This window comes from Grammomys surdaster, unplaced genomic scaffold (genome assembly GCF_004785775.1).
Source record: "Grammomys surdaster isolate TR1022 unplaced genomic scaffold, NIH_TR_1.0 184, whole genome shotgun sequence".
Taxonomy (NCBI): domain Eukaryota; kingdom Metazoa; phylum Chordata; class Mammalia; order Rodentia; family Muridae; genus Grammomys; species Grammomys surdaster.
The window spans coordinates 2170128-2195747 of NW_021604629.1; the positions used below are offsets into that span (position 1 = coordinate 2170128).

At 39.4% G+C, this 25620-nt stretch overlaps 1 protein-coding gene across 7 annotated transcripts in view; it reads right to left on the reverse strand.

The window, feature by feature from the left end:
* Positions 1-25311, reverse strand: part of Ric3 (RIC3 acetylcholine receptor chaperone) — a 53695-nt gene extending 28384 nt beyond the window's left edge. For 4 of the 7 annotated variants that reach the window (XM_028768013.1, XM_028768011.1, XM_028768012.1 and 1 more), the window contains exons 1-2: positions 25188-25311; positions 526-752 (exon numbers count right to left, since the gene is read on the reverse strand). In XM_028768013.1, coding sequence (XP_028623846.1) covers positions 526-752; positions 25188-25311 — 351 coding nt within the window. Of the gene's footprint in view, positions 1-525; positions 753-25187 lie in introns of those variants that run through there. The other 3 variants (XM_028768015.1, XM_028768016.1, XM_028768014.1) reach the window with 3 other exon arrangements.
* Positions 25312-25620: the final 309 nt, after the last annotated feature.

Consider the following 25620-nt stretch of genomic DNA (forward strand, 5'->3'; position numbering starts at 1 on the left):
GGGGGTCCCCCTTAAAAGACCCAGCATGATTTCCTACAACCAGGAAATGTTGAGCTTAGAGTCTGGTCAGGACAGAATTACAGAGATGACACCAGGCACAGTATCTCACACCTTGGCACCATTAAATATGGCCTCACAGTGGCTACTTGGAAACCTTGATGACCATCCTATGAGCAAGCTGCTTCTTAGAGCATCTTAATGGTCTATCAGCTTGCAAAGATGCCTAGTCTTTTGTTCTTTTTCTTTGAATTATAGTGCTGATTAGATCATGAACTAGAAGATCCAAGTTCAAATCTTGGACTTACATTTTAGTTGTAAACCTATCCTAAGATTTCTCTGTAAAACTGAGATGATGGCGATCCTAACAAGTTCACAAGGAATTGATGAGGCTTTAAAAGAAACGATGGATTTGAAAGGTCTGTGTGACCTTTGCAGGGATTTACCAGAGACAATGATTTTACTACAATGACATTAGATTTTCAATGATATACATATATCTTATACATATAAGACAATTTGACTTACCTTAAACAAAATGTACAGTATGTACAAAAAGATCCCAAAGCCATAGATTGGAATGATCTGGCCCATCAGTCCTCTTCCACTACTCCCTCCTCCAGCACTTCCACCTGCTCCCTTGGCCTTTGCAAAGGCCTCTGCAAGGTGAGACCTCTGGAAACGAGCCCCTGGTGTTTGACCATCTGAGGGTGCTGAGTGGTGATGCATCATAGGTGGAAATCGGCCCAATTTTCCTGAGAAAATTAATTAATTGGTTTTATCTCTTTTGTATTAGATATGCATTGAAGTTCAAATAACAGAAGCAACTTAAACATGTTTAAGAAAAGCAACAGGAATTTGATTAGAAAGGTAGGGGTTTCATATGGATACAAAGCATGTTGTGATGATCTCTATTTGTTCACTAAACCCATTTCCTCTTCCTTCTGGGTCCATAGCTAAACTACATTTCCTAGCCTCCTGTAGAGATAAATGTGGCCCTGTGACAGAGTTCCAGCCAAAGGAACTTGGCCTATAAAGCTTCCCATAAGCTCAACTACATGATCATTTTCCTTCTGTAGGATGGATATAATGTCCAGGGAGACCTTGAAAGTCATACGTTGGAAATGGCAGAGCCTCCATTAACCTTGGTTCCTAAGTAACTGGCACAGGCCTCTACTGCTGCTATCTTGATAACTTGGAACCATCTGGTCCTGTTTGTGTAAGTGAGAAACAAGCTTCTATTGTGTGAGGGCCATTATATACGTTGGAGTCTATCTGTTACAGTGGTTAGCCACCCCTATCTAATACAAAAGGAAATGTAATGTTCTCGGGAGAGAACAGAACCAGAAACTGGAAAGCCATCAGGATCCAGGCCGGCTACTTTCACATTCCAACTCAAACTCTCTCCTCTCTATGGGACCATAGCCTTTTCCCTTTGTTTCTTTGCTCACATCTTCAATCTCTTTCTTCAGATAACTTCTCTAATTTCTTTGTGCCTATAGTAGAAGACAGTCATTCCAAACCTCTCAATTTGCAACTCCTTCAAGAAAATAGCTAAGACTGGCCCTAATTCCAAATTCCTTGGAGGAAGATTGAGTACACAGCTTGGGGCAAGCATCCCTTTTTGAATTAGCTACAGCTGAGCCTCCAGGATTCATAGAGTAGAAACAGGGTCAAAGGGCCAACCTTAGAAGAACTGAGAGAAGAGGAGGTTTATCATCTATTGTTTTGCATTTTAAAACTCTATTAAGAGCAGCCAAGAGTTAATACAACAAGCACAATGAGAGACAAAGTCTTCAAAGGACCATAAGTAAAAATGTGCTTGAAAAACCAGTGGGGGAAACACTTTAAATTCTTCTTCTTCTACTTCTCCTTCCTCTTCTTCCTCCTTCTCCTCTCCCTCCTCCTCCTTCTTTGTCCTCTTCTTTCTTCTTTCTCTCCTCCTCCTCCTCATCTTCCTCCTCCTTCACTTATTTATGTATGTACGTGTGTATGAGTACTCTGCATGTTCATCTGCATGCAAAAAAAAAATGCTGGGAATGGAACTCAGAACCTCTGGGAGAGCAGCCAGTGCTCTTAACTACTGAACCATCTCTAGTAGGGGTAGCACACTATAGAACACTAGAGACCAGAAAGACCTTAAAGAAGTTCTAAAACTACAAATTTACTGGATTTGACTTCAACAAAATTAAGCATTTCCATTCAATACAGAAGACCATGAACAGAATCAGGAAGAATGAAATCAAGGGAAAAAAACTCTAACATGTAAAACTGATAAAGGATTACATATCTATAAAATAGAGCCTGTCAATTAATGACATCACATAAAATTCACAGCAAAAGGAACCAAAGACATGAGGAAGGAACTTTCAGAAAGGGAACCTTACATGGCTGCCAACACATACAATGATGAAATTCAAAGTAGGACAGTTACCAGTTGGTGGTGAGTTATCAGTACTAATGGGTGTGCAGACTACAACAGTGACCAAATGCTCAATTAGTGAGCCAGGGCTTTCTACCCAACAGGATGGTGGAAGGTAGCAAAAGTGGGCCAAGGTATGGGAAGGCAAGAATTTTTGTTCACTGAAGTAAGAGTACAAACACACACAGGCACCCTCCTAAGTGGCTTGCCTGTCCTCTGTGATACTATACATAGGCTGGATGATCCATTGGTCCCTCTCTGGTGGGTAAATCTGGGAGATGTTGTCAAACATGGTTATGTAGGTAGGCTGACTTATACACTACAGATCTGTGATGATATGCTCACTGTAATGCTGTAGCAAGGTAGTTCAAGAAACTGACTTCCATAACTCAAAATGAAAAACTGAAATAGACTTGATGTATTTTATACATACTTTATGTTTTTAGAAACTATATTGTAAGAGTGTCTACAGACAGACATGGTAGCACATACCTATCAATCTAGTACTTGGGGGATGAGGCAGAGGATTGTGGGTAAGACTGGCCTGGGCAACATAGCAAGATCCTGTCTCAAAAGTGGGAAAGGGAACTGAGGATATGCAACAGCTCATAGGTAAACAGGTCTGCCATACAACAGAGACAAGATAGAAAGACAGAGCAAAGAAAGGGGACAGGAAGGGAAAGGATGCCTCACAGCCTCCCAATCTACTTTGCCTTTCTTGTTGGCTGAGAGTCAGGAATTTTGACTGAACTAAAACAACCACTGTGAAGATGGCCTGCATAGAAAAAATATTTACTCTTCTGAGAGATTTCTCAAGTAAGAGTGTTATGCAAGCTAATGAGCCATGCATGGTCATATATCCCTCTAATTCCAGCTCCAGGGAGGTGGAGGCAGAAGGGGCAGGAATTCAAAGCTATCCTTGGGTAAATAACCAGCTTGAGTTACAGGAGTACAATCTCAAAAACAAACAAACAAAGCAAAATAAAATAGGGGGACAGAAAGAGAGATAGTGATAGACAGACAGAACTAATGACCACACTTAAGTCCCAAATTTTAAATTTAACTTTATCACTGCTCCTTTCTCATCTCTAAACTGTATTTTTCTGAGAAAATCTTCAAGCAGGTTTGTGGAGCACCCTTATAATAAAAACACATGCCTCAACTTTTACTGTACAGTACAAACTATTTTGACCTTTTTCTTGACCTACGCCTTCATCTTAAAAGGTTTTTTTTCTTATCTGTAAATATGTACCACTTACTTAATAAGACACCTTTGAATAAAAATCCTTTAGACAAAATGTCAGGACTAGGGATATAGTTCATTTGGCAAAGCAGCTGTCTAGCATGCACATGGCTCCAAGGTAGATCTCCAGCACTAGTCCCCCCAAAAGTATACCAAAATATTTTTGCTTAATCTTTTAAACTTAGATATCAATGACATCATTTGAACAATGTAACTTCAAAAGCCACAAGATGACACATCACACAGGCACACAGAGCTAAGGCACTTAAATGTGACTCTCTTAAGAAGCCCACCTACACACTGGGCTTATAAGTATCTTTTCTTAGCAGACTTCCTTTTGCTTTATAAGATCCTGGTTATATCCAGTGTGAGAGGTCTATGAAGGGAGCTTCTCAGGCTAAACACCCGACACCAGCAATGCTGCATTGCCATTTCTTGCTGTAATGATAATATCATGTAAGTGGAACACATTCATAATTACTTTGCATTTCTTTCAAGCAAATACAAAAGTATAAAGGCTTAAAATAAAGATATCAGAGAAGGTACATATGACCCAAGAAAGGGAAGGACATGTGGCTTGAGGTTCAGTAGGTAAAGTGCTTGCTTTGTAAGCTTGAGGGCTGGAGTTTGATCCCCATAACCTATATTTAAAAGCCAGACATGGTGATATTCATTTGTAATCCTAGTGATGGAGAAGTGGAGACAGGAGGATACCTGGAACTTGATGGCCAGCCAGCTAAGCCTACTTGGCATATTCTAGGCCAGTCAAGTATCTTATCTCAGAGAGAAGGAAGGAGGGATGGAGAGAGGGAGGGAGAGAGAGGGAGGGAGAGAGAGAGAGAGACAGAGACAGAGACAGACAGAGAGACAGAGAAAGAGACAGAGAAAGAGACAGAGACAGACAGAGAGAGACAGGGAGAGAGAGACAGAGAGACAGAAGATAGATAGAGCCCAAGGAAAGACAGCTAAAGTTTCCAATGCCTTCCAAATATGTATTCATACACCTGTGCACACACAAACATATATATGGCCTAAAAAAAACAAAAGAAAAGAATCTTTGTACTTGAAAAACAGACCATGAAGTGCTAAGAACTGAGAGCTATCTTTAAGTGGACTTTGTCCTTAAGTAAAAAGAAGGGAAACAAGGTTAGATCATTAGCTACAAGGCATGGAAGCTCCCTTCTGCCTTGTATCCTTTCTTACTCATGCTCCCTTTCAATATCTTCCTTTCCCTCTCAATACTGACTTTGGATGTCATGGAAGCTATGGAGGAAACCCTTCATCTCTACAGTGGGTCAACTCAATAATGGTGCCTTACACCTGTAATTCCAACATCTGAGCAGCCAAGTTTGCCATGAGTTTGAGGGCAGCCTGGATACCATAGTGAGTTCCAGATCAACCTGGTCTATAAAGTGAAACTGTCTCAAAGCATGAGAAAAAATGAAATGATACAAATAAAAGTGGGTCAGTGTAGTGGTCTGAGTAAGAATGTCTCCCATGGGCCTATAGAGTTGAGTGCTTAGTTACCAGGGAGTGGAACTCTTATAGAATTAGAAGGATTAGGAGAGTGGCCTTGTTGAAGGAAGTGTGTCACTAGGGGATATGCTTTGAGGTTTCAAAAACCCATGCCAAGCCTAGTGTCCTTTTCTGTTGCCTACAGATCTGGGATGTAGAGTTTTCAGCTGCTTCTCTAACAGCATGTCTGCCAACATGCCACCATGCTTCCCGTCATGGTGATAATGGACTAAGCTTCTGAAACTGTAATAAGCCTCAGTTAAATGCCTTCTTTTATAAGAGTTGCCATGGTTGTGGTGTCTCTTCTCAGCACTAGAACACTGACTAAGACAGTCAACAAAGGAAGCGTAACTTTGGGCAAAGAAATGACCAAGTCACCAGCTCTTGTTTTGGGTGCTGATGACTATCTAATCATATTAAGTGATGATTGTTGGCTTTAAGATTATTAGGCAATGCCTCCACCTCCAGACAGGGTTTTTCTGTGTAGCCCTGACAGTCTTGGAACTCATTCTGTAGACTAGGCTGGCCTTGAACTCAGAGATTTATTTGCCTCTGCCTCCTGAGTGCTGGGATTAAAGGCATATGCCACCACTGACCAGCTATGCAACTTTTTAAAATGCTTAGCCACTGAGATTAGCCTCCAGAACTCACGGTGAAGATGTAAGAAGATAACTGACCTCACACATTTTTCCTCCAGGCTTTCATACTTGCTATGACTTGCTATGGCATAGGAACTCCACCTCCCAGCTCTCTTGCTTGCTCTTTCTGTTTTCTCTGTCTCTGTCTTTCTCTCTGTCTCTATCTCTGCCTCTCTCTGTCTCTGTTGGTCTCTCTCTCTCTCTGTCTCTCTCTCTCTGTCTCTCTCTCTCTCTCTCTCTCATGTGCATACATACACAATGATAAAATGATATCAAACACAAAAATGATCTTAAATGCTTCTATTTACCTGTTGTCTTAATAATTTTATGAATTGTGTCTGCTCCCTAAAGGTTTGAAAAATATTTTGTTTTACTAGGTCCTAGCACTTTTAATAAATTATAGTTCTTGGTTAGTTTTTACATTTTATATTTAAAAAATATCAGTTTTATTAATGTATTTTCTTAGACTATTATATACATTTCATCAAAACATATAAAAATAGTTCAAAGGTTATATAATTTTTCTCTACATTTTTTCAAATTATTTCATTACTAATTCTGGGTATTTACATTGTCTTTAGCTTCCCCAGGGGTTTTCTATCAAAGAACCAGCTCTTGTATATATTTGCTAAATCTTTTTTTTTTTTATTGGATATTTTATTTACATTTCATATGTTGTCCCTTTACCCCATCCCCCACCCACCCGGGATCCCCTCATCCCCTTACCCCTCCTCCTTCTTCTCCATGGATGTAACCTCCACCTACCCCCCACACTCCCACTTCCCCACCCTCAAAATTCCCACCCCCTGGGGCGTCCAGCCTTCATGAGGTCAAGGATCTCTTCTTCCACCTGTGCCCGGCAGGGCCCTCCACTCTTACATATTCAGCTGAAGCCCTGGATCCCTCCATAAGTGCTCCCAGGCTGGTGGTTAGGACCCTGGGAGCTGTGGTTGGTTGGTATTGTTGCTCTCCTCATGGTGCCACAAACCCTTTCAGCTCCTTCAGTCCTCACTCTAACTCCTCCATTGAGAACCTCATGATCAGTTCAATGGCTAGTTGTGAGCCTCTGCCTCTGAATATGTCAGACTCTTGAAGACCTCTGAGGAGACATTCATATCAGGCCCTTATCGGCATGCACTTCCTGACTTCCACATCAGCATCTACCTTTGGTGACTGCACATGGGATGGATACTCAGGTGGAAAGGTCTTCAAATGGCCCCTCCTTCAGTTTCTGTCCCTCACTTTGTCTCCATATTTGCTCCCTTGAGTATTTTGTTGCTCCTTCTAAGAACTGAATCACCCCCACTTGGTCTTCCTTTTTTATGAGTTTCATGTGGCCTGTGAGTTGCGTCTTGGGCATTTCAAGGTTCTGGGCTAATATCCAATAATCAGTGAGTGAATACCACGTGTGTTCTTTTGTGATTGGCTTACTTCACTCAGGATGATAATTTCTAGTTCCATCCATTTACCTAGGAACCTCTCGAATTCATTGTTTTTAATAGCTGAGTAATACTCCATTGCGTATATTTGCTAAATCTTTAACTCTAATTTTTAACTTTCAGGATTTTTGTCTTTCTTAGATCTACTGTATGTACATAATTTCTACCAATTAGTATTTTATTTACTTATTTTTATTCTTTCTAATATAACATTAGCATTCAAAGATTTGAATTGCTGTGTTAATAGACCTTTGGCTACTTATCAAAATGAAATTTTGTTGCTTAGATGTTTTAAATTGGAACATATTATTTTATTGCTTTTTATTCATTATAAAATTTCAAGCAATACAGGCATGTGTAACTAAATTCTCTTCTCAGCCATATGGGTAGTCAATTCTACAATGTTACCTAGTAATAACCTATTCTTTCAAATATTTTTAAAAGAATTATTTATTTATTTTCTGTATATGAGTACACAATAGCTGCCTTCAGATACTCCAGAAGAGGGCATCAGATCCCATTTCAGATGGTCGTGAGCCATCATGTGGTTGCTTGGAATTGAACTCAGGACCTCTGGAAGAGCAGTCAGTGCTCTTAACCACTGAGCCATCTCTCCAGCCCCCTCTTTCAAATATTATTAAACATATCAATACACATTATATTTTTTGAAGGCTCAAATGTCCTTTTTTACGTTCACATCCTTGCCTGCATGTGTTAAGTATTTCTCTATGAGAGACTTCAAGTTGTTTTCCTGGGATAAGGGGTATGCACATGTTTAAATTTAACAAGTATCCTCTAATTTCACTCCACAAAAGACTATATGGGGTCACACACAGCAGTATGTATTCATACACATTTTCCTAGATTCTGGCTGATCTTGATACATAATCTATATTTTAATTTATAGTTTGACTTCCTGTATTTAAGTAGACCAGCTTTCCTTCCTAATGGACTTTTTTCTTTCCTGTTGCTATTAGGGGTTGTTAATCCTTTTATTGTTGTTTCAAATTTTTCTTGTGCTAATTCAATACAAAACAAAATTTGTAAACATTTTACTTTTAAATTGTATTGAGATTTTTCTCCTAAATTTGTATAGGTAAACTATAGCACACCAAAGCACCATAAAAAGTTTTTTTCTGTAGACTAAAACTACTACTATATTATTATATATGATATTTTACTATTATATTGTATTAGCTATCCATATGGTCTATCTTGTTACTTATTTAAAGCTAAGAAAACGATTATGATGATTTTAACTTTCTATATTGATAACAGTTTTCATTTAGTTAAAAAAAATCTCTCTCCCAAAATTCTTCAAAAAAATGTTAAGACAGTGTATTTAAAAAAAGCAGTCTTTCTCTTGATACAAGTAAACTTGATTTAATGTATGTAGCAACATGCTTTCAAACTCTTTTACTATTCTAGTAGGCCTTTAAAAATGACATAAAATTTAAAATCAGATAATGAGATAAAACATTGCTTTATATTATTTTAAACTGCAGACTAATGATGCTGTTAAGATCTCTTGGCCATGAAAACTTATTAGACATGTACTTTGTTCAAGATTCTACCGGGGTAGAAAGGAAAAGAGCCATATACAAAATAGAAATGAAGTTCCCTGGTGGAACAATGTTGACAAAAGGCATCATGTCCAACAAAGACAGAGAACAAGCAAGTTTCATTACTTGCTTCATTTCAGAGAACACCATGGTTTCATTACTACAGAGATTCCACCTTTACATACTACAGGATACAAACATTTCAAAAAGAAGAAAGTGCCATCAAATGGGCCAGCTGCTGAAGGAAATGAAAGACTAAGACCATGGAAACACTGCCAGGTGAAGATGGCACCATTAAGGAAGTAACAGGAGTTAAGGAAAGGGTGGTAAAGATTGGAAGACTTTGCACAGTACTGTGCAGTACCCTGGATCTTAGATCAGGAACCTGACATAATGAGGAAGGTACTTGAGGGGAATTAACCTAGCAGTTGAATACAGGGCCTAATAAAAGAGAAAGTAGGATCTGGGAGAAACAGCAGAGAGGCATTACAGTAAGTTAATGGTGAGGCTCACGTGCCAGAGGTGATGGCTATGGCTGTAAAAAAGAAACGATAGGTCTAAGACTATCATTATGTAATTAGCAGAAGCATTTAATATCAAACATAGCAGCATAACATAAATCTGGGGAAGATTTAGTTTCCTAGGAGAAGATAATGAAGGACTGAGAGGCTCATGGTTAGGGTAAAGCTGAGCTCACTCGCATCTGAGGCATTGGTGGAATACAGCTAGAAATGTAATTTGACTGCTGTCAGATTGAGCAGTAACTCTGTTCAACCTAAGTGGCAAAGCTGGAAAACAGGATGAACTCTTCTCAGCCCCAAAAGCCTGGAGGAATATATATCCTCACACATAAGTGGGTAGGGATAAAAAGGAAACTGAATGATCAAAGACAAACAGTATCACAGAACCTTGGTCTTCTGAAAAAGTTTGCAAGTACTAGAAGAAGTGAGTCAGGCTTTAAGCAGAAGCAAGAGGGTAGTGGGCTTGATTATTGCTGGTATAACAGCTTTAATTACATTAATTGCTAGCACCACTGCTTCTGCAATTGCTTTGACACAAGAAGATAGCTACTTTTGTTAATCATTTAGCAAAAAATGTTACTAATGTGTTGAGTATACAAGAGGATTTAGATAGGCGTTTTGAAGAATGGATTGATGTTCTTTATCCTATTCAAATTATTGGAAGGAGGTTCAGAGTTTAAGATTAAGGAGCTATCTCGAGCGTCATTCCAAATACCATTGGATTCATGTTAGTTCTAAAATTTACAGTGGCAGTCATTCTAATTAGGAAAAAGTTTAAAGACATTTGTAGTGTATTTGGCATAATTCTAACAACTCTCTGGATGTTTTAACTTTGCATAGTGAGATTATGAGTTTAAAGAATGCTGCTCTGTTGAGCATTGATGTGGCAGATACCGCTGATAAAATTACCCATGGCTTGAGGTCAGTATTTCTGTTTTGGTCAAGCATCAAGACTGGCATATATAGCTTGATCATGCTAGCCCTTTTTGTCCTGGAAATACTTTTATTCCTGCCCATCATGTTAAAGCTTGTCTTCAACATCATCAACAGGTTGGCAGCCAAAGTACAGGGCCTGAAGCTGAAAATGGACCCCCAGACAGAGTTATTAAATTAACAGGCTGGCAAGCCACAGAAGGGTAAGATTCTGCACAGAGCCTTACCAACCTAAGACAGAAGTGCATTGCTTTGGATAATGCATATTTTATGACAGGTAAGGAAGGCATTCTTGTCAGAATGACCTAAGACAGGCTCAGTCTTTGTTCATGAAATAAAAAGGGGGAGAGGTGGAGAGCCTTTGGGGCTGCTTGGCAAGAATCTGACATGGGCTAAGGACAAGGAAATGGGCTGCTTGGCAGGAATATGACATTGGCCAAGGACAAGGAAGTGGGCTTCAGGCAAGACTCTAACATAAGGCTAGAACAAAGAAGTAATTTCAGGCAGGAATCTAAATTTTAGGCTAGAACAAGGAAGTACACTTCAGACATGAAAATGACTTTGGGCTAGGACAGGGAATTTGGCTCAGATAGTCTGGTCATCCTGATAAGTAAGCCCTTAGAAACAGTGATCATGGAAGTGTCCACGGAATTTTGTTTATTGCCTTGCTTGTTCTTTGACTATTTGTGTTTATTGTCTTGCTTGTTCCTTGACTATCTGCATCTATTGTATTGCTAGTTCTCAACCTAGAACTGACCTTAATACTTGCATGTAATTAAAATGGTATAAAAGAAAAAAGGAGGGGGGATGGGATAGGGTGTTTCTAGGGAGGGGAAATGGGGAAAGGGAATGGCATCTGAAATGAAAATAAATAAAATATCCATTAAAAAAAGAAAAAATGTCTTGTGGGAGAATTTCTAAAATAGTTTGATAAAAATTATTATTTTATTTAAAATAATTGAAATTAAAATTGAACTGCACAGAAAAAAAAAGTCAGAGGACAGAAAAAGCCACTGAAAGGACTGGAAAAAATAAACTGATTGAAAGCTGGGTGTGAAATACCTATAATCTCAGCAATCATAGAGGCAAGGGGATCGAGAGTATCAGAGGCACTGTCCTGCCACTGTGGGCTGTGCAGCAAGACTGCTTCAAAAAAATCAAAACAAACAAAAACAACAACAACAAAACTACCTGGTTAAAGACTAGTTTCAGATTTTTTTCAGATACAACATATTTTTGAGAAACAGATGGAATGCCACATGATATTCTGACTCCTGGCTATTTTAGACAGTAACAGAAACCAAAGTATAGCAGTCTACTTCCTTTACACATGGTCTTACTTTCCATAAGTCCAGTTACCCATAGACAGCCATGATCTAAAGATATTAATTGGAAAATTCCAAAATAAGTAGTTCAGAAGTTAAAAAATACACACCATTATGAGTAGTGTGGTAAAAGTTATGCCACCTCACCTCATCCAACCTAGTACATACATTATCCCTATATCCATAGCACCCATGAGGAATAGCTGCCTGCTTGCTAATCAGTTAGTATCCCCTCAGTTATCAGGGGGCTATGGCAGCACTGCTCAAGTGACCCTTACTTTACTGAGTAATGACCACAAATCTGAAGGGTAATGATGCTGCCAGTTCTATCGCAGCATATTATTACAACTGTTCTACTCTGTTATTAGTTCCTGGTATGTATTTACTATACTTAATTTATAAATTAAATTTCCTCATAGATATGTATGTGCAGGAAAAATATACATACATAAACATATCTGGAAAGAGTGGAAGAGGGAGAAGGGTGTAGCCTTTCAACAAATGTGTAAAGAGAGCTACACCATATTCCATAGTCATGTGTAAAAATAAACAAAATGGACTTATATCTCACACTATCCTAAAACCTGAAATAGATGAAAGACTTAAATATAACAGGTAAAAGATTTTAATTAGAGATATAAGTCTTTATGACCCTGAATTAGGTAGCGATTTCTCAAATGTAAAACCAAGATAACAAAAAGAAAATAATTTTGACATAAACTTTTGCCTGTAAAAGATACCATCAAGGAAATGAATATAACCAACTGAATGAGAGAAGGACTTACCAGTCATTTACCTGATGAGAGCTAACACGAAAATTACTCTTAAATTCTTAACATACAATAAAAAAAGACAACCTAATGCAAAACAGACAAAAGGTCTGACTGGAGACATCTCTATAGAAATGCCCAAGTGCCTTAACCCTTGAGTCATCTCCCCAGTTCCCCAGAACTTCTTTACATGGAGTTCAGGAGTAACTCATGGGAGTAAGAACAGAGCAGGAGTTTCAAAACCAACACTGAGTGAATCCTGAGGAGGCAAGAACTGAACACACATCTATTAGAATTGACCTAAAAGGTTATTCTAAAATCTATTTTAAAACAAAAAAGGTTACTCACGACATCACAGAGCCATTGAAAAACTAGATAATGCCATTTTGAAAAGTGGAGAAATCATTTGGAAAGAAATGAAACATATAGGCTAGATGGTCAAAACAACTTGTATAACCTAGCAGGAATTTCTCATTCTAACAGTTCATGTGTTCACTAGTGAACACTTTACAACATGCCTGGCACCGTGTCAGACACAGACCAAAGTTAAACAAGGCTAAGCCTCAGCCCCAACACATCTGCAGATAAGCAGCTACTGCAGCAGGTTCCCACTGCCTCAACCAAGTTCTTTTCTCAGTTCTTTTAGTTTCTCTACAACACACAAAAGTGGCTATCAACTATCGAGTATTAATCACCCAGTGAATATTAACTTGAACAAAGTTCTGTCAAATTGTTCTACCTTGATCTGTATAGGACATTACTTTCCCAAGCTGCCTGGTCATTTCAACTTAGCCATTCCCTGTCTCTTGACTAGCTCTTTAATGCCTCCAAGATTCTGTCTCAACCTCTTTCTTTTCCTTTTGCAAGTGTGTTCATTCTTAAGGAATTCATTATAATTTCCAAAATGTATAGCCATAATCCTGACTTTTCCCCTAAGCTCTTCGTCTTATCCACAACATCAACTGTTTATTTCTTTTGTATGTTTATCACTTCAAACCTGAAAATAAAACTCATTTTCACCTTCCACACCCTGCTTTTGTAGATTCATTCTCTCAAACTTTGGCTTTGACATAAAACCTCTAAAACCAAGGATGTACTTGAGCAAGTAGGCTGGGTTCAGAACACGGAAAATGAAGGGACTCCTCTCTTTATACAGATAAATGGCCTCCACAGGGAAGCCTCATGTCCCAGAGCTTGGTAAATCAAGTTTCTCACAACAGAATAACCTAAAATGGTTTAAAAGCCAACAACAATAAGACATGTGGAAACTACTACTTAGAGTGATTTTTAAGAGAAAAAATTCAGTTATGCAATATTCAGGTACACCAAATAGGATGACATATCACATGTTCACACCTAGCACCAGGGCTCCTGCCCTCACTCTCGGAGTTGTGTGTTCATACAGTCATTTCACTTAACAATGGGAGTACTACCTGAAACTGCAGTGCTAGCAACTCTGCTGTGTGAACACCAAAGTATATACACAAATTAAGATGTGATGCCATCACTAAGCAACGCAATCTTATGGGAAAATACTTTACGCAGCTGCCATGGGCCCAACTTCTTGCATTCCTCTTCCATTTAACTCTATGGTCTCTACTACTTTAATGTTTTCTGATATTTGGGCAGCTCTCTCTCTCTCTCTCTCTCTCTCTCTCTCTCTCTCTCTCTCACACACACACACACACACACACACACACACACACACCTAACAAATTATTATGTGTCCAAGTTGGTTGGTGCAGGTCTCATGCACCCAGTGTATATAATACCAACACACCAACACCCAATACATGACTGCATTAGTGTGCTTTTACATTTCATTCAAGTAATCATGGTTTGTAATGATTAAGTAAAACACATGTAATACTGGGGCTGGAGAGATGGCTCAGTAATTAAGACCATTTGCTTCTCTTGCAGAGGACCTGAGTTTGGTTCCCAGAACTCACATGGCAGCTCATAAATCTGTAACTCCAATTCTAGAAGATCGAGCACCTTTTCCTGGCTTCCATGGACACTGTATATACTTACATACATAAAATAACTCTTATAAATATACATACAATATTGCCTTGAATGTTTGAAACTCTAGAATATGAATAAATGGTAGCAATAGTTGTTTAACATGTACTTAATGACACTGAACTACTACCAAAATTTGTTTAAATTATGTTTTGTTGCACATATAGTCTACTACATTTTTAAGTCAGAAGATTTATGTCTTTCATTTTAATATTTCATCACTTTTGCTCTAAATATATGATCTTAACTGGTTGCCATAAATTTCATTTCTTTTTGTCTTAAATGTTTTACATGTCTCCAAGTGCAAAATTACTCTCAGAGTACAACAGCAAATGCTGTGTTTTACTCGATACTAACTGGCTGACACTGGGATGGCTCCTTCCCTCTCATAGCCCTGAACCATTTTAACATTTCTTGGACACAGTACTTGCTGCTGGAGAGAAAATCGTTTGGCATTAAGAACTCTGGCCTTTCCCCATATTAAGCCACCAAGGCTTTTGGACAGTAGCAGAGTCAGTACATTTGCTCAGGGTTAGAAATTAGTGCCATGAAACAGAACCTAAGGCTTGACCACTAAATATCATTACTGTGTTTTGTATCCTAAATACCTCCCAAAGGTTAAAAACCTTGGTGTCCAGGGTTCTGCTGTTGGGAACTGATGGGACCTTTAAGAGGGGCCTGGTGGCAGGTCTTCAAGTCACTGGAGGTATGCTTTTAAAGGTGATTGTGGGAACCCAGTTCCCTGCTCACTCTTTGGCTTTCTGTATCCTAATGTAAGAGGTTTTGCCCTTCATATGTTCCTGCCTCACCACAGGCTCCAAATAAGCAGGCCAAACCATCCAGAATCTCTAAAACTAAGAGCCAAAAATAAATCTTTCTCTAATAAGCTCTGATATTTCTCTTATAAGTCTCCGATATTCTGGCATCATGACACTATACCCATGCTACTCAACTCCCCACATCTGGTTTGTTTGTTTGTTTTGCTTTTTTGTTTTACCTTTTTATCTGGGAGTCATCAATATCTTGGCCCAGAAATGTAGCCATGGTGATATGTATAGCTCAGTTCACCAATACTACTGACTAGCATCTTAAATAAACTTTTAGTTTATCTACCTCGTCTCCAGATAAAGACCATTTAGATAACTTCCAATCTTTTAGTACTGCAAAGTTTTATGTTGTGAATAGGATTTGTGGGCCTTTTAAAAGGTTTGTTTTAATGGGGTTTGTGGATGGCTCAGGTGTAAGAACACTTACCACACAAGAATGAGGGCCTGAGTTTAGATCCTTAGAACCTACCTAAAGCTGGACTCAACAGCCTGTGATTATAATACCAGCACTCCCTTGATGAGATGGGAACCCAGCTACAAACAGAGACCATGTCTCAAACAAGATGGAAAGCAAGGACTGATATCTCAGGTCCTCTGACCTGAACACATGTGTGAGTGTGAGTAAATGGTATATGTATGTGTGTGTGTGCGCGTGCGTGTACATGCACATGCACATATGCGGTGCACATGCATCATACACAAATAAAAGAAATGGATGAGGGTCAGTGATGGCTCAGTGTGCAAAGTTCCTTGCTGACAGACCTGATGCTTGAGTTTTGATCCTCAGGATCCACATAGTGAAAGGAGAGAACTGGCTCCTGTATTGTGGCACATACCTTCTTACTCACCCCACCAAATAAAATATATAATAAAAATCTGTAAAGAAATAGGTGAAAAGATCAGAATAAAAATACTAAAGACATTAAAATTTATATTTTTCCAACGCAGAACATATCTGTGCAACAACCTCTGTAAGTACTTAAATATTCAATAAACTGTAACTTAATTCAATCCAAACAGTCCATTGAAAGCTTTCCTTATATTTAGGTTTATTTGATTATTAAGTTTTCCTTTAGCATACCATTTAGATTTGACTAAAGCCTTAATGGCTTTCCAGAGTGAGTTTTACTTTCACTGTTAATAACCACCTTACTGTTGCTCATGAGACAAACTCCTACACTGTCAACACAAGAGCTTTCTGAAAGTACCATTAACCGTCTGTAGCATTTCATTCTTGAGCAAATAAATCAATAAAGAACTGGATGTGTTTATATTTCTCATTAGAGTAGTTCATGAAAGATCTTAATGGGGCAAATAAATCAATAAAGAACTAGATGTGTTTGCATGTCTGCTAACCACAATTTAAGAACGGTCTTAATGGCTAGGTCCTTAAGATGCAGAAGCTTTTCCCTGAACCCTGCAGTTGTAGCAACATTACTTAACTCAACAGGACTTAATGTTCCAGCTTAGTGGAGCTGGAACAGCTCTGACTGATTCTTCTTACCAGTCTCCTGCAAGGCTCCCATCTCCTTTATCCTTCAGTGCAGATATCTGATGTTTCATAAGGAGAATAGACATAATAAGATATCTGGCCTTACATACCAGTATACTTACATACCAGTATACAAGGTAACAAAGCGGTATGTGCCATATGATCCATATGTATGCATTTCTGAAGCTCAGAGAAACCAAGACTCAATGTGCTCTGCACCACTCAAATACACAGTAGCAAAAGAGACTGAGCTATTATTCCAGGGAATGAGTTTCCTGGGAAGTGGCAAGTAAGGAACTGCCCTTTTTTTTTTAAGTACTAAAGTGGGGGGGCTCATCAGACAGCATGGCAGGCACATTCAGATATGTGACTGTGGTAGCACCAAAGGCTCTCAGCCAGGTGGCAGACAAGACTCTGCTAATGCCAGTTCTAGCATCTTAAAGGATTCAACTACCTTGATGTCATTCAAAGTCTGATTCAGCTAAAACTAGAGAGTGTTAGCTTGATCCAGTATGATGTTAATGATCCACAAAAGGTATTTACAAGGTAAGCAGAGGGATCACTACTGTCACCAAGAAGAAACTATACCCTCTTGGTGGCTGTAGCAACAGGAGTAGGAGCTATGTGGTACAAGCTCAGGAAGACAGGGTTGGGAAGTTGGTTTTTTTGTTTGTTTGATTGTTTGGTTTGGTTTTTGTTTTAAAACAGAGACTCAATTTCGTAACATGAGACCCTAAGAGGAAAGCTCTTAGGCTGAACATTTCAAAAAGTCTCGGCAGGCAGGAAAGCAAGATGGAAAAGTAAATATAAATATAAAGTGAAGGCAGCAAATAAGACTTTGTAAAAGGTCAGAAAGATGAACAAGCACAGAAGTAATCAGCACGAATGACTCAGACTTCGAAAAGCTGGGCAAGGAAGCAAGTCAAGACCTGCAAAAATGCCAGCAAAAGAAACCCTCTTAGTGAGGTTTAGAGCAAAAAGGAAACTTGCTTGGCGATAAAGAGTGACTCTTAGAAAGCAGAACTTCTAGGCTCTTAGTTTCTATGCATTCTCTCAACAGGGGCAACCTTCAGGTTAAATGGATAATTAACAACACCTGGGGTGGGGGGAGTGGAATTCCAGAGGAAGGTTCATTCAAGTCTATTCATCAAGTAATTTCTACCAATAGAATTGGGAAACAAAGACACTGAACTAAAGTAAACTTTATGAATTACACAAGATGAAGTCTAAAAGAATTAAGATAATTATTGCTGCACTTTGCAGAATGTAGAATGGACTCTACCACTAGAGAGAAGCAGGCATGCTGTAGCTCTCCAACAGATTCAGAAAAGACTCTTTCTTTCCAGTAGTGGATAGGGGTATGGAAGAAAAGAGTCTGATCATAAGAGAACTGTACATCCATATCAAAAAAGCACAGAAATATGCAAAGAATAAATCCACCCATAATCCTACAGTCCAGATATAACAACCATTAAAATGTGTACATATTTCTAATGAATACATATTTTCATTTTCATTTGTATTATACAACATTCTCATTTCACTTAAAGCTCTTTGTGAATACAATTTAAAAGTTCCATAGTAGTTTAACACATGGAGGCAAGAGTAATTATGTAACCATAAAGAATGACACAACTGGGCTAGAGAGATGGCTCAACTGTTAAAGGCTAGGCTCACAACCAAAAATATAAGAATGCCACAGTTGATGGTGTTGGTTACAGCTCATGAAATCTAACAATGGAAACCAACCAACCAAGCAGCATGCACTAATTCACTCTGTCTTCCATATGTGTGTAAATACTTACTACCTACAGTATGTACACCTGGTCTACAGCTGGATACACAGCGATAAGGAAGACCTCTGCCTTGATTGGGCCTCACTTCTAAGTAGGAAAAGAGACAGTAAAGATAATAATAAATACTTAGAAGAAAAATAAAGAAGAAAGAGTATAGACACTGATTTGGGAAGCTGAGACTTTTACAGAAGTAGCTTCCAAAAGCTTTTAGGTCATATAAGATTGCCCCTTTATCCCAGTGAGCCTGGAAGCAACTGGAGGGTTCTGAGGAGGGGAGAGCTGTGTGTTAACATAGGCTTGAAGAAGATCATTATGGTTACTGCATAGAGAACAGACTGAAGAGGAGGGAGTAAGCAAGCAGAGGAAGATGGACCACAGTAATCTGAAGACCAATAAATGTATGAAAGCCTTCACACAAAAAATGTTTCTTCAGTCTTAAAAGTAGTTGCTAATAACTGATACATTTTTAAATAACTTAAAGGCTCCAGCACAGAGGCACACTGATCACAGTCAGGGGTAAAGCAGGGTGGTGTAGACACTGCATTATTCTACATTTTTTTGTGTGTGCTTGAAGCATTTTAACAAATTTTTCTTTTCAAGATAAATGATAGAGACATTGAATTCAACAAGGAATTACCTTAAAAAAATACCCAAGAAGCTGAAGTGCCAGGACAAATTTAAACAGCAAAACTACAACAGAAAAAAACCTACCAAGTCCCATATTTGGTTCCAAAATGCCAAGTGAACAGTACAAAATGGACAAAACCTAGATGAGTGTTAAAAGAAGTGAACAAGCTGGAATTCTACAGCAAAGTCAGCATCAAGACTGCCAAAGACTTACACCAAACTCAGTTCCTAATGTTTAGGAAGGAAAAAGTGAAGGGAGATGATTGTTTCAGTGCAGGCTGTTTGTACCTGCTACTATCTGCAGTTCTAGAAACCTGTTCCAATGCAGCCTGTGTTCAGCCATCTCCAACTGCGTTATATAAGGAATGGACAAGGGCGCTAGAGATGCCATAGCAGAAGAAATGAAATGCTAGAGAAACAAATAATAAAATCTGGTGGCTTTTCTTCTTCCTTCTCCATTCCCACTGAGGTAAAGATATTACCACTTGCCCACTCACCTAAGGCTGAGAACAGTTCACAGTGCTTCCCTCTCTTGTCACATGTATATAAAAACATTCCTCGTGATTGCTTTTCTCCTCCCTCACATGGTGACAGCCTTCCTTGCCCTGGTGACATATTTTCCTTTTGAGACTAAAATACCTAACTCTTCTTTTCTCCTCAGAGCACCAAAAGTAACTTAATTGAAGACATTAAGGCAAAAGGCTAGTTTTTCTGGAAAAGCAGAGTTGGGGTTATGCCTGAGTATTGGGGGAAGACCCTCTGTTTCTTGGACAGTAGGATGTGAGTATGCAATGCTTTGAAGTGTCACAGCTATTGTTCATATCCAGAGATGGGAGATGAAGATGGGTGAGTCACTGTAAGAAGGACACAGTACAAATCTGAGTTCCGATGAGACAATCTATGGCTCAAACCCCTGGATGCCAGTTCTAACAATCTTTTCATTCGTGCAGTACAGTAAATCCCTTCCTGTCAGACAACTCAGGCTATATCTTCTGTCATTTAAAATCGTGCTAAATAATCACCTCAAGGACACTGACTCAGTGATGTTCGTGGTATCACACCTGGATGTGACAACAACCTCCTGCCTGAAGAACATTCTCTATGTGGCCTCCCCACCACTCTCACTCTAAAACTGACCGTTTGTCTTCTTCTATAATTCACGATGATTAGGATAAAATCCAGATTCCTTGATTATAGCAGAGAAAGATTTCCACAATTTGTTCTCAACATCTTTGTTCTCAGATCTTTGCCCTTTTCAACACTCTATATTTTCTCTACCTGAAATTTCCTTCCTCTGGATGGTTAATGACCTCAACCTGCATGTTATTCTTTAATTATAAGGTCTTAAGGGAGAGAGCCAGGAGATAAGAAGATAAAAAAAAAAAATAAGAAAGCTGGGGTCAGGAGTCTTGCATAAGTGATGTCTTATGCCAAGGAAGCTTATTAAGAAATGCAGTATTTATTGAATTCATGCTCATTTTTTGAATGTCTAGAAGTAGAATGGACAGAGTTATTTTGTGGTACTGTAAACATGAAACAATTTTTTAAAAAAAGAAATACAGTATCTTATATATAGCTTTTCCTAAAAGGGAACTGGGGACAATGTCAGCAAAAGTTCTCATACAATGAGACAAAGTCATTGGGAAGCTAATCTAGCAATTTGGGATGGATACCATAGCTCCTTAGGATGGGAAGAGTTGGGATCCCAGGATCTTAAACCACACCTATTACAGTTCTACCAAGTATATTCCTGGTTTAGAGAAGATGCTATATTCCTTCTCAGGGCCTCAGGGGAATCTCAGGTCAGGTCCTAGTCCTCAAAAGTTAAAGGGGGGGGGGGTGGTGGCAGGGGAGACACACACACAGAGACAGGGGTGGGGGAGAGATCTCTAGAGTTGCTTCTTCATTTCAGCCAAAGAAAAGAATGCAAAAGAAGGTTGATTTAATATCTATAAACCAATTAATGTAAATACCATATCAATGGAATTAAAAGCAAACCACACAATCATCTCAACAGTAAAAAAAGCATTTGGTAAAAACCAATAACCAATCCATGATCAAAACAGTCAACAAACTATAAACAGAAGGAAATTTTCTTAGTCTGATAAAAGACAGCTAAGTCATCCCTACCCACACTGTATTTAGTGGTATAAGAAATGTCTTCTTAAGATAAGAAGTAAGATAAAATACTGGTTTTATCCCATCTATTCTACACCAGTACTAGAGACTCCACTTAACCAAGAAAAAGGAACAAAAGGGGTGTAGATCAGAACAAAAAATAAAATTATGCCATTTGAAGAGAACATGATTATGTTTAAAAAGCTAATAAACAAGTTCAGCAAGTGGCAGAATACAGGATAAATACATAAGCATCATGTATCCATGGTCTAGCAAAGAACAACCTCAAAATAAAACTAATAACTCAATTCATAATATAGCATAAAAAGAAAATAAAGGTCCATTTAACAAAATAAGGCTTAAATACTGAAAACCAAAAGTTCTTCAAAAGAAAAAGATTTAGATAAATAAAAATCCTGTGTTCACAGACCGAAAGCTTAACACTGGTAAGGCAGCAGAACTGACTCAATACAACCTAGCCAAGTCCCAGTCAACTCTTGGCTGTTATTGTTTCCTTTCAGGATCCAATAAAATTGTTATAAAATTAACATAGAAATGCTAGTCACAGGACACAGAAAATCATAAACTGTTTTACAAAAGGAAACACTTAGGGGATTGCAACTTCATAGTTTCAAAAGAACCATGTGTAGCCTACTGGAACAGAACGAAGAATATAAGCATGAACTCATGTTTATAGCTAACTGAGTTTTCACAAGGGTGTCAAAACCAATTCAGTGAGAAAGAGGAGGCTTTTGAATAAATGGTGCCAGAACAGTTATATACCCCCATATGGAGTTGGACTATTTCCTCTGAACATATGCCAAAAAATAGCTTCAAAAGCTCAAAGATGTAAATACAGGATCATAAACAATAGAACTTGTACACATAGAAATAAATCTTCATACGCAGCAATGATTTGTCTTAGATATATTGGATGCTAAAAGCAACAAAAGAAAAAAACTGAAATTCATCAAAATTTAAAACTTTCTTCTTTTGAAGAAAATGAGCACAACACCCTGAATGGGCAAGGAGAACACACTAGTAAGTGGAGTGAACGTCAACATGTCAACTCAACAACAAGAGGACATACTCTCCATTCTTAAAAGATAAAAGACTTAAACAGGTATTTCTCTACAGAAGATATGTAAAACACACACACACACACACACACATTTCTTAATGCCAGATCAAAATACAACCACAAGGAGACACCACTTTTGATTTATAAGGATGGCTGTAATCAGAAGGACAGGTAATCAATGCCCTGGAAAAAACCCTATCCACACCAGCTGCAAGGAGACATGAGACCAAAGAAAGGCCCTCAGAACCAGGACTGCAGTATCATTCATTTGGGACTTGAAGTTTGGTGGTCAAGACAGCAAAAAGCCTGGTGACTCTCCATTATCTGGGTCAGAAGAAGGGGGCTTTAAAAAAAAAAAAAGAATTATTTATGTTATATATGTGAGTACACTGTCGCTGTCTTCAGACACACCAGAAGAGGGCATCAGATTCCATTACAAATGATTGTGAGCCACCATGTGGTTGCTGGGAATTGAACTCAGGACCACTGGAAGGGCAGTCTGTGCTCCTAACCAATGAGCCATCTCTCTAGCCCAGAAGGGGGCTTTTTTTAACCATTAGGACATAATGTTTTCTCCAAACTCAGGAACACACTATGCTTGTCTCTAGCTAATCCAAGAGATGGCAGGCACATTTTCAAACACACCAGACTCTGCTCATACAGTCCTACACTCTAAAGGTTTTTTCTACACGCTATGCCAGGAAGCTCACTAGGCTTACTCAAGGTTAAGGCATTTCAACCTTGTCACTGCAATAGGTAAGATGTAAAGACATCAAAACTTCCACATACTGCTGGTAGGCCTGTAAAATGGAAAAGTTGCTTTGTAAACAATCTGGCAGTTTCTCAGAAAGTGAAATGTAACTATACGACTAGGAAATCATGCTTAGTTTCAATCACAAATGTACCACATAGAAATCTTTAGATAAATGGTAGCATTATTTCTTAAGAGCTGAAAGGCAAAACAATCCAGATGTCCATCAACTAACAAAGAGATCAGAAAAATGTGACCTATCAGCACAAGCTAGTATTCAGTCATTAAGAGGGATGAAGTACAAGCTAGAAGATAAATAAACCTTGAGACTTTATGCTAGTTTAAAGCCAGTCAAAAAGTGCATAGGTGATCCTACAGACACAAAAAAGATGACTGGTTGCCCTCACTAAAGATGGAGAAAAGAGGAGAGTCATGACAACTTAAAAGGCTTAGACTACCTTTGGGAGATGATGAAATGTTCTAAAACTTATTGGGCTGATGGCTACACAACTGTAGATATGCAAAAAAAATCGACTTGTGTGTTAAAATAGACAAATTACATGTTACATGTAGTAGATTGGGGGAGGGGAGGAAAACTCTATAAAAGCTTTGTTAAGTTGCAATAACAGACTGTTACATATGCACATCTTCCCTGTGTAGACCAGAAAGAATACCAGCAACTAAAACTGTGGTACTCACCTGGTAGCTTATCTGTTTTCCTCTACTAAACCAGGAGTTCTCCTAGGCAGGAGATTGACTCCTGCTCCTTGGAACTCAGTGAGTGTCTATGCACTGTGTATGACAGGTGACAGGATATACCATTACTGCTAGTCAAGACTACCCCTAAGTGGTCCTGCGGGAAGCTTTTAGGTCACCTGGAGTCAGCAGGCAAAGTCTAAGGCTGGGGAACATCTGAGCAGAAACTTGAATGATGAGAGTCGAGCATTTCAGCAATGAAGAAAACAGACAGGGCAAGGACTTCAAGGCGGGAACACTGACCACCAGTACCTGAGGTGTCAAGGGACTCCACTCTCTAGAGCACTCAGAGGGAGGGAGGGGTGTCTTCTACTCATGCTCAATAGCATTTCTTTAAGATATTTGAATTAGGTAAAAGGGAGTTTTAGAACTCTTCACTGATTAGGATAATCTCAGAATTACTCTTCTTCAAGACAAAAACCACGGATAGGAAAAGAAAAATGAGCAAAACTTTTTGAATTTTGCAATGACAGACAGCGCAGTTTTACAAGCACAGCTCATCAAACGCATTCTGCAGGCAGAATAATGTGCTCAACCCGCCTTCAGCCCCTAGAGCACGGCGCTTTGCATTTATAGTATTTTTAATCTCTAGTGCTCCGGAGGATGGAAGGATAGCCAATATGCGCAAATTCAAAGAGGATTACAGTTCAAAGGGAGCTGTCCAGCAACCAACAGGCTGAAACCAGAGGAGATGGTTCACAAACTGTTCATATGGCTCAAGGACATTACCGGGATTATTCACAAGACAAAGTTACCAGCAGAACTTTGTGAACAACAGGGAAATTATTCCAGTCCCTTCTCCCAGTATTCAGGCCTATGTGCTTACAGATTCTGTAAAACTGCCAGAATGTAGTAGTCAAAGGGGCTGATTTTGAAACATTCTCATGCCAAAAAACAAGAATAACAGCCATGAGAACAGTAACTTGTTTATCTCCACCTCAGGAACAAAAATGTTTTAAACTATTAAAAGAAATCTTCACGGCTTTGTTGTTTTGAGACTGAGTCTTACTATGTAGCCCTAGCTGGCCCGGAATTCATTAAGCAGACCAGGCTGGCCTTGGACTTAGTGATCCTCCTGACTCTAGAATGGTAGCATTATAGGCGTGCACCACTCCAGCTCAAGTTGTACTGTAAGAGGCAACAAGAGGCTGAACCAGTGAGCGCCCAAAACCATGATGAAACTTCACTACCAACTAAGATTCCTACAGATGCATGGCAGAAAGGGGAAACCTACTAACTATAGATGTTCAGGCACAGGTAACAAGATGACACGCAAGCCACTGAAGGGAAGAGTGTAGGCCTGGGAGGCCACGACCGCCCACGAGCTCCGCAGCTGCCCAGTCAGCGCTCACCTTCCGGGCCCGGTGGCGGCTCCGGCCGCTTCCCGCGGGACAAGAAGGCCTTGGGCAGCAGCAGCGACACGGCCAGGACGAGCCCGGAGGCCAGCGCCACTCTCTGCACCGTGGAGTACGCCATGGCTGCTTACCGCGGGTCCCAGGAGTCCGAACCGGAACCGGAACCGCAGCGCGCAAGCGGGCTTACACTCGACCCGCAGGCTGCACGGACGGCGGCGCGCGAGGGACAAGAGGAGAACACATTCAACTCTGCTAAAGTGCCCGAGGGCGGTGAGGTGTAAGCCAACAGCAAGCTTCTATCTCCTAGCTCGCCTGCGTCCAGCTGTCACCCAGGCCGGGCATCCTAGCACCTAAATCTGGCAGTTTTGCACTTCTCTCCATTCCTGCTCACCATCCAACCCTAAACCCTTTCCTCCTTTGTGTAAGGAAC